The sequence below is a fragment of the Onychostruthus taczanowskii genome, unplaced genomic scaffold, assembly GCF_017590055.1.
Source record: "Onychostruthus taczanowskii isolate IOZ18803 unplaced genomic scaffold, ASM1759005v1 scaffold3, whole genome shotgun sequence".
In the NCBI taxonomy this organism is placed as follows: Eukaryota; Metazoa; Chordata; class Aves; order Passeriformes; family Passeridae; genus Onychostruthus; species Onychostruthus taczanowskii.
In genome coordinates this window covers 16,092,543-16,112,374 of record NW_024500349.1, presented here as the reverse complement: position 1 = coordinate 16,112,374, position 19,832 = coordinate 16,092,543, and the positions used below count along the sequence as shown (strand labels likewise).

The 19,832-nt window shown below is 37.9% G+C and overlaps 1 protein-coding gene across 5 annotated transcripts in view; it reads left to right on the top strand.

Moving 5' to 3' along the window:
* ZMYND11 (zinc finger MYND-type containing 11) overlaps positions 1–19,832 on the top strand; it is a 102,657-nt gene that overhangs the window by 61,615 nt on the left and 21,210 nt on the right. For 3 of the 5 annotated variants that reach the window (XM_041408418.1, XM_041408419.1, XM_041408420.1), the window contains exons 4-5: positions 12,648–12,692; positions 15,375–15,536. The exons of 1 other annotated variant lie outside the window; for it this stretch is intronic. In XM_041408418.1, coding sequence (XP_041264352.1) covers positions 12,648–12,692; positions 15,375–15,536 — 207 coding nt within the window. The remainder of the gene's footprint in view (positions 1–12,647; positions 12,693–15,374; positions 15,537–19,832) is intronic. One more of the 5 variants, XM_041408421.1, reaches the window with a different exon arrangement.

The following is a 19,832-nucleotide window of genomic DNA, read 5'->3' as shown; positions in this document are numbered from 1 at the left end:
TTATTGGTATTACTTGAAATCCTCAGACGTTCTCAAATGCCAAAGATGGTGTATTTAAAAAAAGAAAAAAAAAAAGAAGTCACAAAATTTTTAATCTTGCTTTAATCTGAATCTGAATAACAAAGAACTCCCCTTCAGAAGTGCAACATGAAATTATAAAATGATATGCAAACACACATGAAAAGATGTGTTTTACTGATATTCGTGAACACCAGGGCATTCAATTAGAAAGGATTTTCTTAGCAAATCAGCTACAGGCACCCAAGTACTGTTCCACTGGATGTCTAACATAAATATTAAAATCCATTTAAATAGGTTGAAAGTTACGTGAAGAGAAAAAAACCCATGGTTTTGATATCCCTCCACAGCTGAGGTGGAGCACACTCACAAAGTGCAGATAGTCACACAGACCAGGAAAAAGCTTGAACAATTGTTTTGCCTTGTTCAGAAGCCCCATCTCTTTATTTACAAGACAATATTTTCCTAACTAAAAAGAGTTTTGCAAAGCTTTAAAATACCTGAACTAGGAACTATTGCTTTGGAATATAAATTGCATTAAATACTGATAAAAGGGTCAGCATTGTCTCAGACATAGCTAATACATTAAATTTTGAGGAAACCCAGAAAAACTCTGAAAACTACCAAAATGCTCCTTGCAATATGTGAGTTACCAGTAAGATCCTGAAAGTGAAGCAATGTATTGCTTTTAGTTTTGTGGAAACAAGCAATATCCATAACAGAAAACATTATCATCAAAATTATCTCACTTACATGAATTTAAAGTATTGAAATACCTCAATTTCAATACATTGTATTTAATGTACATTATGTCACTGTTAAGATTTTCATTCTAATGTCATTAGAAACCCCCAAGGGAATTTTTAAAAAGGGTATGTTACTGTTCTCCCTGGGAGGAAACATTTCTAAACTCCAGCTTAGCTCTTTTAGGTATTTCTTGCATGAATTTTATCTGTTTAGAAGTGATATTAACTGTGTAGGCTCAACAAGACATAAAGCCTGAGATCTGTGATTATCTCAAGTATTCTGTATGTTTGTTTCCTGTATTGCTAAGAGAAAGGAAAAAAAAATTATCAAAATGCCTCACAATAGCCATTTCTTATATAATCATTCAAATAATGTTCCTGCTGCTTATTAGCAACATTTCTTTTCCAAAACTTGAAAGAATTTACATCCTGTAAATTCCCAGTGAGTCATTAAAATTGCACAATTATTTTATGTCTGAGCAAAAAATGCTGTCTTTGACAGAAGATGCTGTTCAAGTCACATTTTGAATAACCCTTTAGTTAGAAGCAGACTGCATTTTCAGTATTACTGCTAAGCACTGATACTTTGGGCTGTGACCATATGTGTGGTGGCTGTCTCAGTAGTTCAGAACACCACACTTGACTTAACAGTTTTATGCAAAAATAAAAATCAGCTTCTGATCCAGGCCATGTTTCAAAAGTACCCAAACCCAAACTTTTTGTTCCTAATACTGAATCAAAATGCTGCAGACTGATGAAGCAAAACACATTGACTTGGTATAAAGTCATTCCCTTTGTTCTTTAATTCAAAAAGTTTTAATGAGTAACAAAGTGTCATTGTCATCACTCGACATCAGATCAGTATTTTCCATTCTCCGCCAATTGGTGCAAACCCATCAAGTTTGGTATGTTCTCTGCTTTGGACACAGGGGTAGTTTTACAGATGCTTTGTCTGCACTTGATCAAGAGACAGTTTGTAGTTCTTTGTAATTCAGCACTGCTCAAATCTGGTACTAATGACTGTTGGACCATGAACTCAAGTTACATTTCAGTGAGGACAAATACACAGAATTCTTTCTGGAGGTGCGCTTGGAGGAGATGGAACTCTTCAAAGCAGGGTATTAATGTTCAAATAGGGATTTCAGGCTCAAACTTTGTCACTTACAGAGCCTTCATCTAATTGTCAAATTTGATTTGACTGGTACTATCGGAACTTGGAAAGCTCAAAACAGGAAAGAGAAGACTTAAGAACCAGTCCACCACCCACTGACACCAGTGCGGGAATGCTTTTGGATTTTAGCTTCTTTCCTGGCACCACAGTGGAAGTCAGCAAACACAGGCTGCTCCAAGGAGATAGCAAAGGGATGCATTCTTATCAGCCCTCCCCCCATTTTTATTTGAGTATTTGCTTGGTGATTTTTTACACTTTTGAAGTTTTGGATCTGAATTTTAGCAGGTGAAAAGATTACTGGCCTTGGCCACAAAACTGCTGAGCACCTTTGTCTGTTACTGTAAGAGGTGCCTCACTAGAGGATGCCACATGACCTGAAAGTGCTGGTTGTAATGGTGACTACAGACTGATGGCTAAATAGTGACAATAACTGAAAGTATAGAGATTATGAAAGTGCAGCTGTACTTGGAAAAGAGTAATTTGATAATCTGTGATGCTTGCTTAGGGGTTTCCAAACACCTGCCCTATCCAATAGGTTGACATAATGATAGATCTATGCAGTGAGGACATGATCTCTGATAGGGTTAGCCCTTAGCCTTCAGAAAAATTATACTACTTTGCTCTCATTGTTCTAGCAGCATGCTGAAGCTACAGTAAAAAAAATTTATAAAACCTCACATATTTAGTAATATACAAAAGACAAGCTGAGGTGCAAAGACAAAACAGTTTGAGGGCACCAGGAGGTTCTCCCAAAAGGGACAGCTCGTGAAAATTAATGTTCAGAAAAACTGGAAAAAAAAAAAAAAGAATGGTCGGATTTAAGAGTGGAAAATTATTCTGTCAGATACACGTGAGAGAAATATTTTTATGTAAGTTACTAAATTTAGACTGTGGAGTTGGTAACAAAATGTACTGTATTCCAACTGACATTTAAGGATTGGTACCTAAACAAGAACTTTGCTGCAAATATTATACCTCCAGGGCTTGTGCAGGTATTCATTTTGTTTGCTCATTTACCATGTGTCCAGATGTTTTGCACATTTTCAAAATGTGTTCTCAGCTTACAGGCCTTCTTATCTTGCAGATGATTAATGCATTTACACAAAATAAATGAGAGAAGAATTTATTTTCCATTTTTATTGAGGATTTTAGTTAGGAATTTTGCATTTTTTTGTTTGTTGATGCATTATTATACAGTTGAACAAATCTCTTCAGCTTCTTGCCTTGCAAGGGAAATGTCAGTCCTGAAGTCTGGTAATGGAAGTTTACTTTTTTCTTTTTTTCTAAATGCTTTGTTTCTGTTTCTCACAGAACTTCTGGAATTTGGACATGTTATTTATTATCAGTATAAAAAAAATCTTCTTGATCTTTGGATTTAGAAAATAATTTGTAAATCAGTGTTATTAACTTTGTTTTGAATGCAGTTGATAAAATAGAAAGGAAATTTAGTTCTTCAAGAAAATAAGAATGAATCTTCTTACCTATTCATTACTATTTTCTGTTCTGCCATGATTTTATGTACTTTTAACTGTGTAACATAGTACTGTGTCTAACCCCAAGAAAAAAATTGAATTTAAGTACCAATGTCCTATGGCTTTATGAGGGGATTAGATGCAGTTTTTAGAGTTAGTTTGTCTTACTCACATTTTTCTACAGACAGTGTGCACTGAGCTATTTTGAGCATTTAATGTGCTTCTTCTCCTCATGATTAAAGTCATAAAGCTGCTCTGACCCAGAGAGAGGCTTTATGAATGTATAATTTCAATTTTCTTGTGTTCATGAAGCCAAACAATATTGTGTAAAATGGAGATGTGTTCATAACACAGGTTCATTGTTTGCATCTGATTGCAACATACCCCACAACACTGCTGTGGTTTGAAAATGGTTCATAGTGGCCAAAGTCTCTAATGAGATGTGAAGAGTGAGGCTTCACACTTACTTAAGGCACTGTGAGCTATTTCTTCACTGAAGAATGTATAAAAGATGATTATATTTTCAAGAGATTATTCTTTTACAGAGTTCTGATTTCTGATCATTTGATTGATTGTCTATTGAAAGAGGCAGCAATTCCTCTGGCTGTTTAAGTCTGACTGTGGGGTTCAGTTACAGTCATTCTCCTGTGTATTTGGTCCTCTCTGTATCTAAATTATGGCCTTTCCAATTCTTCCTTCTAATGATGTTTGAGTTTTGTGGAGAGCACACTGTTTGGAGGGGAAGTTTCTTTGCTTTTTCCTGCTTTCAGAAAACATTAGAGATGCAACTTGTTTTTCCCCAACACGCACGTGTCTTCTCAGCGTGCTATTTCATTACTTTCTCAATTTTAAATTGAGAAAGTACTGGTGTTTGCTCAAAGCAACTCCAGATACTTCCAAGTCACAAAGGTGCTTAAATAAACTATCTTGTCACTCTGTCTGTATTCCCATCATTGTAACATTTGTTGTAACCCACTGTCAGCACTGTGGGTCTTGAAGGTGACTTTTTAACCCAAGTGACCTTAGGCACACACCCAGTTATTTTTGTGATTTGATGAGTTGCAGGTTTGATTTTGCTAGGATCAGTCTATGAGAAAGGAGTATTTTTGGCTGTTATGTTTGTGTTAATCTAAATTATTTTAGATTGAGCAAAGGCTTGATTCCTTGCTTGCCATGCTTAATTGCTTTTGTAATTATATTGATTTTTCCATGCTAGGTCAGTATTGGTAGCCAGAAGCCGTTTTTTGAACTGACTATGTCATCTTGAGTCTCCATAAATGTGAAGATAATTGTAAAAAGCTTAAGAACTGTCACTGTGAGAGATTGAATCTTTTCTGTACATAAAATACATTTTAAATAATAAAAAACCCTGAACAACAACAGACAAAACCAAACCTCAATCCAAAACCAGCCTGAATAGCTACCAGTTCTAAATAACTAGGCTGAGGAATGGTTTTAATGTGCATCCCATTCTTTTCAGTTAGGGGCAGGAGGATAATATGAAACAGCAATAGTGACAGCCAGTGCCTTCATCATGAAAGCTCTTACAACTGAAGAGCACAAAGAGGAAGAACATGTCACACCAAATGAAGAAAAATCTCCTTCAGTGTTTAAAAAATTCTCTGTTTGCCTTGTCCATCCATATTGCCTTTAATGCAAAGTCCTGTGTAAATTCACTGATCCAAAGCCGAACATAGCCCAAGCCATATTGGTTCATATTTTTTACATATTGAACAAATTGCGAATTTTCCAGGCTGGAATGTTCTAGATAGATTCCTAATTATTGTGAAAGTGACAGTGTTCTTTACAGTTTGGGATTCACTGATGCAAAGAGTTAATGATTGATCCTGTGAGAGAAAAAATTCAAACTGGCTTCCATCCCTTATTACCACACATCAGGGAGAGTATGAGGAGTTTGAGGTCAGGCCACATACCAGCCTGGTCACACAAGAACACTCAAGGATGATGAGCTTCTGAAACTCTCTGAATCTTTTCTGTCTTTCCATCCTTTAAGGTCCCATAATTTGGAGCTTAATTTTCCAAAAGACTGCCATGAAATCAATCCTTCATGTGCTAAATGCAATGATTTATCTTGCAAATTATCGGCACAAACTGCAGATGTGATTCTGCTTATTAATAAACTAAAAATAAGTGGATTTGTGAAAGTTCAGAAAAGCAAATATATTCAAATCATCAAATCAAAGCATAGACTATTTTGTCCTAGATAAATAAATTAAAATTCTGAATTCCCAACTTATGGAAGAGAAATCCTTTCTGCATTAAAGCCAAGACCCTCTTCTGTCTTTGCATTAAGGCTGTTAACATGCAGATCATGAGAATGGCCTCACAGCAATTCTAGTGGTTCTTGCTGCCTCTAGATGGGTTAAGAATAGTGAGCCATTTTCTGCATTCCCTTTCCAATCTTGGTTTTCCTCTTCCCATCTGTTCAGGGGTATTTCTTCCCTCTCCTCTGCTCATCCTTATTTTTTGTTCTCTGGAAAGGGAGTTCACAATGTTTGCAGGATCTTCACATTACTGAAGGTGACACTAGTAGACTCCATCTGACTGCAGAGAGATGCTGCTTCTTTTAAACTGGTGAAACAACCTTGTCAGCATCTTCACTTGACTCTCTCAGCTTTGCCAGCTTGACTTTTCAAAATTCAGTTGATGTAATGCTGTATTCTTCTTTGAGGCTTTTCACTCTCCATTCTGGAGTTGAGATACTGATAATGTTGTTCACAGATTTCACAAAATATTCTTTTCTACTTGAAAGGTTGTTTTTATGAATGAAAATTTACCTTCAAGTTTGAAGTAAACTAGTCAAACTAGTCTGTAGAAAGGTTTAATCATGGGATTTAAATTATGCTAATAGAACAATGACATAGATCAGTCTGTCTTGAGTTTGTTTTGAAAATATGCATCTTGAGTTTTTTCTACCCCTTCTGTGCCCACCCTGACCTAGTAGTGTTATTTTTATTAACTTTGTGGGTTCAAAATGCTCTGTATCTCTGGCGACTGATTATTATTGTGTCATGCTGGTCACTGAATGAAACTTCATTGAAGTTGACTGGCTTATTAATATTCATGCTTAATTCACAATAAATGCAGTCCCCATGCCTTTCTATCAACTGACAGCTGAAACAATATCAGCCACACCTACAGCACAGGACACATAGGCAAGAGATTTAAGGAACCTGTGTAGGAGGTTCTGCTGTTGGTTCAGATAAAATGTTTCTGTGTGTGACCATCAACCTAAAGGAGAACTACACAATAAGACCAGAGAAGCAATGTAAATGTATTTTAAGCAAGAAAAGGGAAGAAGACCATTTTTGTACTCAGTTCTTGAAAGGAGACTTAGAACTACAAACAAAGAGATGGTTTTTTTCTGGTCTGGATTTACCTTCTTTCTAGGGGAACAAAACCATAATGTGGACATAAAAGGCATTGCACGTGATAAATTCCTCACTCCATCACTGATTTATCTCCCTAATGAAAATAGCCTACAAACCTCCTCTTGGCTCAACTTAAGTCAAAAATTGTGACCTTAATAGCAGAGTGAATCCAGTTTCTGAGGAGACAAGCTGAAAGTTTCTATTAACCTTGAACTTGCTTGGAACGTGAAGAAAGAAAAAAACACTTTAACTTGAAATTATTTTATATTTCTAATATCCTGGAGGAGAATGCTTGTATTGTCTCACCTTAAATAATGTGCACTGCTACTACTCAAACATTATATTCTTAGGAAGGAAATTGAGATTTATTCATTACTTCAGGAACACAACTTACAGGCCGAGCAGATAAGTGTGACAGGGGTTTAAGCAGTCAGTTTTGCTGCTGACATGCTAGTACACTTCTTGGAAAAAACTCAATTCTTTAGCACTGGAAGCTAGAGCCTGGCTCTGCACTTTGGGACCTATCATCCCGAATTGTCCAGAACATGTCTGCAGGGTGGAAAGATGAATAAAAATCTACCTGTCCTGGCAGAATCCAGAGAAGATTTGGGAGGTTTCTGCCAGAAACTGAAGACTTCTAGGACAAACTGGCAATAAATTAATTAGATTAAATTCAGTGAATGAAAGCCGGAAGAATTCTGAGCGGATGTGGAATTCTCTGCAGAACCTGAGTCTTCCTGCATCAGTGCATCAGAAGAGGAAGCAGTTACCAGTGAAGAAAATGGAAATGGATAGTTACAAGCTCATAAATACACGGACTGTGGAGAAGGAGATTTTGATCTCTCCCCTGACTGTTGGTTTTGTGTTTGTTCTTTTTAGAATAGAAAGGGTTTCTAAAATAAGAGAATTTAAAAACCATGTAAAACAAGAAATTCCAATTAATTGCTGAGATGCTAAAACCTTGGCCATAATTAAGAAATAAATAAATAAATGTACTTGAAATAAAGCAAGGTGCCTCAGTAGTTGTGAGGACATATGAATTCATAATTATTTTGGATTTCTTTGTGATAAAATATAAATAATGAGTACCTACAAAGTGTCCTACAGGGTCAATATATGGGAATCCATTATAAAGATAAAGCCCAGGTCAGAGAAGGAAATAATCTATAAAGGGAACAGATCTGAATGGATAGATTATCCTGTCTGTGAAAGCACACATTGTAGCTACCTGCTGTAGTAGTTTTCTAGAAAAAGAAAGAAAAGATAAAGTGAAACGATTTTCACAAAGGGATTCTAGCTGCTGAAGTCTTCCTGGCTTTGAAAGAGAGATGGATTCCTGTTTATTTGCTAAGCACTTTTGATGAGCAAAAGCAGTAGGAAAAACATAGATGCAAAACAGGAAGAAATATATCTAGTAAACACAGGGATGCAGGAAAACTGCAGGGGAGAAAATAAGCTTATTTTGGAGTTGAATTTACCCCAAAGCATTGCTCTAGCGTTAAAGGTAAAAATGTGATGATCTAAGAAACTTTTATCATTGGAAAGCAATCGTCCTTATCAAATATAGACCCTTTACAGTAATGATGAAAGGGAAATACTTTATTAAACAGCTAACTCACCATTTACCTGCTGCAAAGATGGAGTAAGTCCTCTGAGCCATCAAGGAATTAATCACACCTTCCTCAGTTTGAAGCCTAACCTTTTCATCATTGTTCTGATGAAAAGATAAAAGCAGAAAGGATGTTTACAGGAGGATTCATGCTTGCTAAAGAACAGATGGAGCCAGGGACAGGGCACGAAGAGAAGACTGACCCAAAGGGCAGTAGGAACACTCCTCTCACTGCAGACTAAGGCCTCTGGTGGAAAACACACACTGTGTCCCCACTGCATTTGAAAAAACACTGGGAATGATGTTCCATGACACATAATGTTTGTTCCATCCAGGTATTATTTGGTGCATGCTGATGTCTGAGTGTTTCCACCAGTACATCTGCCAGAGACCCCTGATAAGCTGGAGCTTTCTTACTGGCTGCTGTGCCAAATGAGATAGAGCCTGTTTAAAATAAAGGCCAGTGTGCACGTACCACAATCCGCTTGAAATCTCTGGAAAAAAAAAAAAAAAAAGGGGGTAAGGCTTCCATCTGTGCAGCTCTACAGATAATCAGCCACACTTTGTAAAACTCCTCTTACTACAGAGCAGTTACTTGGAAGTTGAACAGAATTGTAAAAGCAGTGGATAGATGGGCAAAGGGAGGCATTTCAAAGCTGAGCTAAATGCTGGTGTCGCATTTCTGCAGCTCATCAGGGCTGTTAACAACCCTGGTGCTCCTGTCCAAGTCTGTTTCAGCTTGCCTTTTGTGTGGGGCAGGGATTCCAGCATTTACACCGTGAGAGAAGTACAAAACAGGTAAATGAAGTGGGCAGTTGCTATTTGCAGCAAATGTAGAAGTAGGAAGCATTTCTTCAGCTTTTGGAGAAGTCTCATAGGTAGTGCACCCCCACGGTGGTTCCTGATAGTCGTGAGTCATAAAGATGTACTGCAAGGTTTTAGCAATTACCTTTAGTAAAGCTCATGTCTAATTGAGAAAGCTTTGATGGAGCAGATGCTGCCTCAAAAAGACAGAAAGGAACTGATTTATTAAGAATGGAAAATGTGTTTAGACAGAAATAGATGCTGCTTTGTTTAATGTGAGAGGGGGTATAGGTTCCTGCAGCATACTCCAAGTTATTTTAAAGAGAGGACCCAGATACCAGAGGAGAGTAATGAAATGGTAGATTCATCCATGCTAGAATGCAGTACCACCATTTCTTATATAATAAAGGCTTTTAATTTACAGCAGAAAGTTTGAAAGATGAAAGATTAAGTAGAGATGATAGGAATTACTTCCCAACAGCAGATGATGATGGATGCATGTTGCAAAACCAAAGCAAAATTGAAGATATGAAAAAAAAAGAGCATCATTCTTGTGAGGCATTTATTTCAGTGTATATTTCCACTTGGTAGTCAGTTTTGTTTGGTTCTAGTGAACAGTTATTGAAGGCCAGCAAAGAAACCTTGACATCAGAACCTAAGATTTTAAAAGCTTCTCTTAGTTGAAGAAAGGGGAGGGGAACTCTGATTTTAAAGCTGATAGAGGTGAGAAGAGATGGAAGTGTTCCTTATGGCTGTTCCCAAATCCTAAAATATCAGAATACAGAACATTTGCTTCAGAAATTATATCTTTAAATTGGGCATGGCCTATCTCATTATATGTTAAAGAAATGGGAATCTGAGAAATAGTAGGAACTCATTTATTGACACTCTTTAAAGGGTTATGAAATAATCATGAAAAGATTATACTAAAGTCTTGGGCTGGTGATGAAAATTACTTGAAATAAATGTAGCATGCAAATACTACTATTTTTAAATAATTTAGTTTTTAAAATTACTTCTATCTACTGGCATGGACCTTGATGGCATTCTAGATTCCACCACTGTGACAGACCAAAAACGTTACACGGTGGGTGAAATCTACTGAGTATCTGCTAATATTCTTCCTTTAAACCAGTGAAAAACTGCTCTAAATTTCTTATCCACTGGGCAGCTGGAGCTCTAGGGACTGTTAAAGCATAGACAGCATGCTGGGCTGACAGTGAGTTTGTGCACAGGTGGGTCTGAATGAAAATCCTGTGATCTGGAAGGAGCTGTGTGTGCAGGAGTGTAGAGGGGAGAGAGAGGAACACCACAGCAGCACACATATAAAATAAATGCTGGAGAAGCACTTAAAACAGAACACCTGGAGGGGAAAAAGTGCAAAGATTGCTATGGGACAAGTGCTACACAGGAAATGCTGGGAACCATGAACTCCATGGGAAATTATTTCCTTCGTTTGCTTCATACTGAATTTAGGACAACAGAACTGTATGTATACTATTCGTAAATAAACATGATCATGCCAAAGGGGTAACTGACTTTTAACTGTCTTTCCCATCTATATGACCCTTTTTTTTTTTTAGCTTACTGGTTGGGTCCAAAGGATATCCATAATTTGGATTGTTGGGAAATCTAGTTCAACTGTGTGAAACCAGCAAATCCCCATAAGGGGGAGTTTCATGAATAGAGTTTTGCTTTTTTCCCCCCTCCCTTTTCCTCTCTCCACCTGATAGTAGAGTGACTTAATACCGAGTATCTGGGCTACCATTAAGGGACTTGGAGAAAACAGATTAACAGGTAAGAAATGAGCTATGTTAATGGAATGTGCATTATAAAAAGGCAAAGTGGTCCTTTTAGACAAAGTCTGAGAAAGAAGGTTATACTGTTTTCATGTGCTATACCTACATATAATTTATATGAAAATGAAAATCTATTACTTGTTTTAACATATTTTTTTACAATAATTACGGGCTTGCTGTGGTATGGAAGTGACCTAATAGTTACAATTGTGACCTCTAAGTTATTGTTAATTTTACTGTCAGTATGTGCTTCACATCTCCTACTTAATGGTATGCTAATTGTACAGCAGGATGTCACATTCTCCAACATACAGATTCCCTATTTCAATTACAGCTAAGTAAATCTCCATTACTAATGAGTAAGCATTTCTTTTCCATGTACATTTGCATTATAATGGACATTTTCTTTGTGCACTAAAATTATTCTTCCCTTGACAACAACTATGTATTTTATTTTACAGTAAAGGCTACGACATGATGATTCATTCCTTTCTGTTGGGTTTATCTGTATTTAAATTGTCAAGTGCTCTGGATAGCCTGACATTTTCTATCCCATGTTATTTTTCTGTACTTCCAGAATAAATGTATGTATTTGCTTTAAGACAACCTACTTAAGACAAATGACAAAGAAAAGTAAGCTTATGTGCCGGTCATAAATTGTGTTTTTGAAATTGTTGCAGTACTTCACTCATGATGCCAAGTGAACCTCAGCTATTTATGTCAGTGCAAAGTGACCTTTATGATAGAATGTTTGACAGATTTGAATATAAAGAACAAGTGACCACCACGTGTGACCCATATGATTGCAAGATCCCGCTCTGCTTAACAGAGCGTAGCTCTGGCTGTGACACACAGTCCCCCAAACTCATTTGCTGTCCTGCTGCTGCATAGATCCACGAATGCCGCGGGCAGCTGGGCAGGACCAAGGGGGAAGGTCTCCTCTTGGATCTGAGATACCAAATCTGCTCCCTCTCGGGGCCAGGCTGGTGCTGCTGAACTTGGGCAGAGGATTCCCTTTGTCTGCAGCACAGGGACCCCGGAGCCCTTCCCTCCCTGCACCAGGAAACTCAGTCCCTGTGCGGAGATCCTTCCTCAGCCTGCATGGCCCTGGGAAAATGTACCACCTTTTATACACAAACAAGGACTGTGAGTTTTATTGATAAAGTGATAGCCTAACCTTCGATAATGTGCAGCAAAGGTGCTGCTTTGCTTTTGGTGGGGCAACTCCCTATGCAGTAAATTATGTTAGAAGGATCTATTTTATTATGTTAGAAGGATCTATTTTAGATACCCAGCGAAGGTTTATGTATGAAAGAGAGTGCATTAATTAACAATCATTAATATTCTTGATGATTTTTTAATTGGCCTGGTGGTGGGTGTGTATATGGATAAGAATGATGGGTGTTGGGTTCTTTTAATCATATAAGTACGTGGGATATTTTAAAGAAATAAAATGTGGTGAAAGTGTCAGGTAGCATTCCAGGAATGCAGGAGGAAATGTATGCAACCAGAAGTTAGAACTAACAGATTGATTTCCTGGTCACTGTGCATGAATTCTTTCTAGCCTTGTGTATATCCTGATAACCAGATGGCTTACAGTATAGATACAAAGTTTGTTTTGTTTTTATTTTGAAAGGCCTACGGTATGCAGCCTTTTTCCCAGACAGCAGCAAAAAACAAGGTGAACAATTTTTGCACTATGTGGTTTTGAATTCTGTCATATTTCCTATTACGTTTCTGTCTTCCATTAGGATAGCTTAGTTTACTCTCTTAGCCACCACCATCATCCATGTCACTCCCGGTCCCGAGCTGAGCGTGCGGCGGGCCCGGCGCTGGCGGCGGCCGCTCGGCCCCGCCGCTCTCACCGCGGCCGCCCTTGGGCCGCCGCTTTCGGGAGCGCCCGGCGACACCTGGCGGTGCGAGCGGGAACTGCAGCCCCGCCGCGCCCGCTGCCCGAGCGGCCTGGCCCGCCCGAGGCCGAGCTGGGCGCAGCGCGACCGAGCCCATTTCCTGCATGAAAATAAATAAGTAAATAAATAGATAAAGTGCCGGGAGCACATTCCCCTCCCATTGACACTTAGGTAAACCGAGAGGAGCAATAACCAACATTTCATTGCTGTTGGAGGAAAACTAATGCCTCTGACCTCGCTATTGAAGTCAATAGGGCAGTTGTCCACAAGGGTTATGCACTTTTTAAAATCTTTTTTTTAACTAGCTTTTCAAATATATTTGCGCAAATGAATGTTTTATGTATACTTATGCACTAAATATACTGCATTAAACTAAAACTTTTTTTCTGTGAAAATCCTTTTAGAAATAATGAGGTTTTCAAAACTTTGCAGTGTGAATGCTGAAGGAAGCCTCTTCTGCTCCTTTATTTAACGTCATGGTTTCTGGCTTGAGTGTGTGGTTTTTCTTGCCAGCAAATATATTTCCGTATGTTTATGAAATTCCACATCTCTTTGCCAGCATATTTCTTAACAATGGAATATCTGGGAGATACGAATACGTAACTAATACAAACAAAAATTAAGACTCCTGGAATCCTGATTCTGTGGTGAAATTGCAGGACCTCTTGGGGTCTTCTCAGTTTAATTTTTATCTAAATATACATTCAACCAAAACTGATTCTTTTTCTTGCTTAATTGGCCCTTGACTGCCACCTGATTTTTTTTCATTTTCTACATACAGTTAATATAAATGACATAAAAAACATTACTTTATCCTGATTTCTCTCAGTCTACAGGCAAATCAAGTGCACCAACAATGCAGTATCTTTAGTTGTTTACAAAATATCCCAAAGAAAGGGCTCCCAAAGTACACAGCCGCTGGACTTTGGAAGGGGAAAGATTTGGTGAAACAAGAATGTGTTCTTTTAGCCAAAATTGGTGGTGTTATGCCATTTTGAGATATACAGAATTTGCCAATAAAATGAACTGAGGAGAAATGACAAAAGGTCAAGTTACACTGTTAATCTGCACAACAAAGGAGGGCAAAGTTCTGGTTAAGATTTCATAGGGCGGTTTCCCCCCCTCTAAACTTGCAACCCCTGCAATCCAACATTCATGGTACATCAAGTGTAGTGCAGGCAGCGTGGGTTGGGGCTGTCCCAAAATCTCGTGTGTTCCTGGGGGCTCTGGTCAGATGAGTTCTGTGCTCAGCACGCCGTGCTTCAGCACGTGGCATTTCGTACGCTGCTCCGCTGGAGGAGACCTTTCACACCAGGACAGCACGTCCCAGGCACAGAATAGTGAAAATCAGACAAATGCCCGTTCTGGCAGTCGGTGGGAATTGCTAACTCCACCTTTACATAGCATGACATTAAAAATAGCTTGATCAGATTTTTATCAAGATAATTTACTGAAGAATAGGAGTAGTTTTTGCAGAGATCTGAACCCACTGAAAAGTGACATTTGCCATGAAAAGGCATTGGGAGTTTTATCTGAGATATGACAGCTATTTTGTCTTCTAAGTGTAGAGAAAACTGTGGCATTTCAGATTACAAACAAACATTTAGCAGTGGCCACTGGCAATTCTGCTTGGTTTTAGAACTATAGATTCCTAGAGCAAAATTCTGCCTCCAAATTGTATGCATGCTGCTCTCATTTATTTCAGCAAAGCTTGTGCACATGTTTCAAAGGTCAGAATTTGGCCGTTGGGGGTGAATTTTCAAGGAAGACTATATTAAAGACACCTGTGCATCAGCAGAACCATATCCTTTGTCTACTGCAGAACATTTCAGGAATGAGCCCGGTGCTATTGAGCACGGCAAGTGAAACATTTTATATGTTTTGAATTGCATTGGAATTGCTTAGCAGGAACATTTCTTGCAGTAATTGGTTCATGATTTCATTTATTTCTTGTAACTCAACACTTTGATGCTGAAAAGTTGTCAGTTTTAAGAGAGTAAAGCCTGGAAGGGACCACCCTTCAGAAAATTACAGCTGAAAATATACCATAACAATCAAACTAAGGGAAATAGTCCAAGAAAATAGGTATGGTCTGTTGAGGTGCACAAACTTTTGTTTGCAATCTAATACAGAGAGGTCAACAAATATTTTACACAAAGGTAGAAAACAAACCCACTTTTCATTGTGGACAGAGCTCATATTTGAAATTGTAACTAATCAGAAAATTGAAAAAAATTAAAACTTGGCATTCATATTCTATTGGAGTTAGTGTGTATTAAATTGATGAAGACCTTTAAGCACATAGGTTTTCCCCTGTTTTTTAAACATTTTACACCTCTTAAAAATGTTTATAATGTCTAATTGCTGCTGGATTTCAAGACATATCAATTTTGTTCTTAGTTCCTGCAGATTTTGACAGAATGTCATACCAAAATATTTTGTATTTTTTGTAGGACTGGGAAACAGAAAATCATGACTGGTATTGTTTTGAATGCCATTTGCCTGGAGAGGTGTTGATATGTGACCTGTGTTTTCGTGTGTATCATTCCAAGTGTTTGTCTGATGAGTTCAGGCTTAGAGACAGCAGTAGTCACTGGCAGTGCCCAGTTTGCAGGGTGAGTACCTATGAGATTTCATGTGCTGATTAGAGGATTGATATTCATTAATAGATTTATGAAGGTGTCCAGATGGTCTGGCCAGGTTATTGGGTAAAGAACTGGATATTGAAACGATGGTACATATCTAGAGCATCTGTACAGAGGTACCAAAATGTGGTACATGTAGCAGATGGCAATTTTTGAAGATTCCAGCAAGTGTTACTTGCACAGTACCCTGTGCCAGAGTGTGTGCACCTGAGTGCAGTAAAGTGTGGGAACCTTCAACAAGAGTAAACAAATTGCTGTATAAGATGCTACTGTTGTTACCTAATGTCATTTTAATGAATCATTTTTGTATTTTGATGACTTGCATTCTTAATATTTTATTGGAATGGTATTTTATGTTATAAAGCCACAGTCATGTAACTGATGAGTCTAGTATCAAAAACAAGGAGTTAAATCCTGCTTTTCATTTACTGATGTGGATTGTAATGGTGCAAAAAGAGCAATCTGGATTTTACTCATGGCATCCATATCTATGTTGCTTTTTCTTTTAAAATGCTATTCTTATGAGTATGGCAGTGAGGTAGCAAAAAGCATTTCTTATATACTTTCCAAGAATGGGCAGATATGTTGTCTACAAGTCATTAGAAGATTAAACATTCTGGTCAGGAATGGTGCTTACTGGTACCTAGCCTTGAATCAGCCAAATACCTGCTGCTGTTGTCATCTCTGTGTCACCTCCCCAAATGGAGCACTTCACTAGGCTTCCTACAGAGCTAGGCTCCCTTCCTGTGGAAGGAATAATGCATATGAATGTTTCAGATAAAATTGTTGCTACAAAAAGGCATAAAACTGCCACTTCCACTCTGGCTAGGATTGCTGGAGAGAGAGAGGCACTTCCTTTGCTAAAAGCTTGGATTAGCTGTAGAGCAGCAGACTGACCTTAGGATGATCTGTGCTGCAAGGAATGTAAGGTTTCAGGCACTTTGTGGGATGGGGAAGAAGTTGTTGAAAACATGTGGAGTGTTTTGTTTCAAAACAGCACTTTTTGACTGCTGTTACCTTAGAGTGAGTTCCACAAAACCTGTTGTTGTTGCTTCAGGTTGCTCTCAGGAGAGCAGATTGCTCTCAGGGAGCTCTCAGGGTTTAGGGAAATAGTAAAAAAATCAGGCCTGCCTCAAGGAAGCTGAAAGTAATGAAAAGGAAGTAGTGGCAGGGAAACAACTGTTAAGAATAAAGACATACTGTATCTTTCCATATTGAATTGCTAGCATTTAATTTAGCTACTCAATAGTCCCTCTGTTAAAAACAAAAACTATGACCATATATAGATGATTTACTTTCAGATTTTTAAATAAATCTCTTTAATAATTGTTGGGTCTTATTATAAGTATTGATTATTCCTATAAATAGTTAAAATTAGGTAAACTGCATCCAGTCTTCACTGTCGTTTGCCAGGAATTTTAAATGATGCCTGGTGAAGGTAGAGAATGTGGATGGTTTATGCCACCTTGTGTATGAAGTGGTTTCATAACATTTATCTTGTACCATGGATATCCTCAGAGTGGAAATGCTGAATCATTGCTGGAATATGCTCTGATACGTCAGCTTTGAGAACAGTTTGACTTTCATCATGAAGCCTTGAAGTCCTTTATGGCAGTGATATTAAATAAATGTTTACCTTAAAAAGAAAATCCTGTGAAACTTGAGCCATGTGCTCTCTGCCTATCTTTCTGCATATTGGTTCCTTTTTTGTTATACAAATATTAAGGAGAGGTTTTGGAGGCTCTTAAATACTTCCTGCCCCAGAGGCCTTTGGCTTGCTTAGTGCCTCAGGTGATGATCAGCCTATTTTTGTGGATATTGCCATTGTGAATGCCATGGCATCCTTTCTCCCCCTGTGCCAGCAGCTCCTATTTTTCTTGTTGTTAATTCAAATCACTTCAAGCCCTAATTCTGCAAACTTGGGCTAAGGAGGCTTGCACAGTCCCTGTAAGTCTGGGAGGCAGCATCCTTGTGTCAGTAGTCATCCTTCAGTATTCTGCTACTTTCTCCCCACCCTCCTAGGAAATGACTGCTCTAATTTCATTTTAAAAGCAAGAAAGTGGCCTATATTAAAAAAACTAATAATGTGGAGAGAGGCCTGGCTGGTGTCCAGAGGGCATAACAGAGCTTAACCATCTTGCATAAGGGCAGTGGGGGATTTACACTGTGTTATCAGCAGTAAATAAGTGTCTTCAAGAAAAGTGATAGCTGGGACAAAGAGATACATATATTTTCATATTTAATTCCATAACTGGACATGGCACTTTTCACTTGGAGATTTCAAAGCTCTTTACAAAGGTGAAGTAAAAGTATGTTTAAAACATAATCTATTGGGAGAAATAATCTAAGAACATTTCATTCTTATGTAAAGATTGCTTCTGTAATGCTGCCAAGGTCAGCAAGCCTTTGGATTTTTCATTTCACAATTGCTGGTTGTATTAGTTTGATCAACCAGTGCAGCTTTATCTTGCACACTTGGATACTTGGAAATGTTTTATAAAAGCCATTGCTAAAGATTTGTTCATAGTTTAAAAAAATATTTTCTTCCCATATCATTTATAACAATCCCTTTCAAACCTTGTTCTGAACTGTGTTTGCCTGCTCGTGGTTTTTCTCCATTCCATCCATGAACAACAATGTCCAGTTCCTCATTTATTTCTTTTTTCAAATTGATCATACCACTCTGAGTATTTTTGTACCCTATATAACTCTCAGCAGGAGTCAAAAGTCAAACAAAGTTCAATTCAAACCACATTGCACTGATTGAAATTTTTCCCTGACTGTTGACTAATCATTGTCTTAAGTGAAATAAATTGGCATTATCAGCAAAATTCCTGGTAGACAAGTCACAAGAGAAAAACTTAATATTGAATGAGCTTAGAGATTACATTTTTCACTTCTGGAATAGTCATTCCAGACAGGGTTAGTCACCTCTGTCTCTGAAAGATATAGGAAAGTTGTACATTTATTGCTTCTCTTCAGTTATATAAAACAAGGCAATTAATTTTCTTCAGCTGTTAATTTAGTACCTAAAGACTACAAAAAATACGGCCAAAATACTAATTTTTTGGAGGGGGAATAGATATGTACAAAATTATGAGTACGAGAATTTTGATCATGTTGGCGTAACTGACTATTATTATTTCTTGTCTAAAAATCCAAATTTTAAAAAAATTAGAAGAAGGCAAAATTAAGCATTTTGATATATCATCTGTCACAGAGATGTAGATTTTGATTCATGAAACAGAAGGAAAGAATTAGTCATGTGGTTTTGCTTGACTGCTAAATTTTTTTACAATCATCTCATGAGAGATTGTTCTTCCATGCATGTTCTTTGCAAGGACTTATAGCCAATTTACCTATTGTAGTGGGTACTCCAATATTCCTGGGGTTTATACATAGGAGACCAAAGTAATCTGCAGGGCTTAAGATGTTGAATACTGTGCTGGGAAGTATTCTGTAGATAGGCTTTTTCTGAGTTCTGGTATTGTACTGAGCATTTCCTAGAGTACATAAAAATAAACCATTATGGAGTTCACAATCAACTTCAGACAAAATATGACAACTGAGAATGATAAGCAGTGGAAAGTTAGAGGCACAGGAAGATGGAGGTTACTGAAGTGAAGTTACTCAAGTGCTTAGATCAGGGGGTAGGTACCAGCTGTCAGTCAAGGTGGTGAATATCAAATACAAGGAGGGAGGAAAGAATCTCGCTGTATTGGCTTATTTCATAGTGTTATGGTAGGAGTTTGAGACCTGGATGGGGAAACGTGTTGTTAAAACGGTATTTGGTGTGATCGCACAAATAATAGTCATGGTTTGGTGGGTAAAGGACAGTCCTAGGGTAGGAGCAGTTTTAGCAGCACAGAGCCCACACTTGTGAGGTGTTGGTGCTCACAGTCCCACCCATGCACCCTGGAGTAAATCAGGGAGCTGACAGAACTGGGCATTATATAAGAGATCCTGAATAGAGATTAAAGGAATTTGTCCAAGCAGTGAGAAAACTGGGTAACCTCCACTTAGAGCCTCCTGCCACCTTCTTTGTGCAGATAAAAGCATATTTAATTAACATGATGCTGCATATTCAGAAAATGCTTAATGCACCATACATGTAGAAATCAATTTGTGGATTCAGCTGTAACATTTCCAAAAGCACCTGATGCCTTAAAAAGTCTAATTTTACTGTAGCTGATCATGAAAGAGGCAAATCTCAGGGCGTATTTTGCTCCTGCAGAAGCTTTTCTGTGTGATGCTTAGGGCACACAG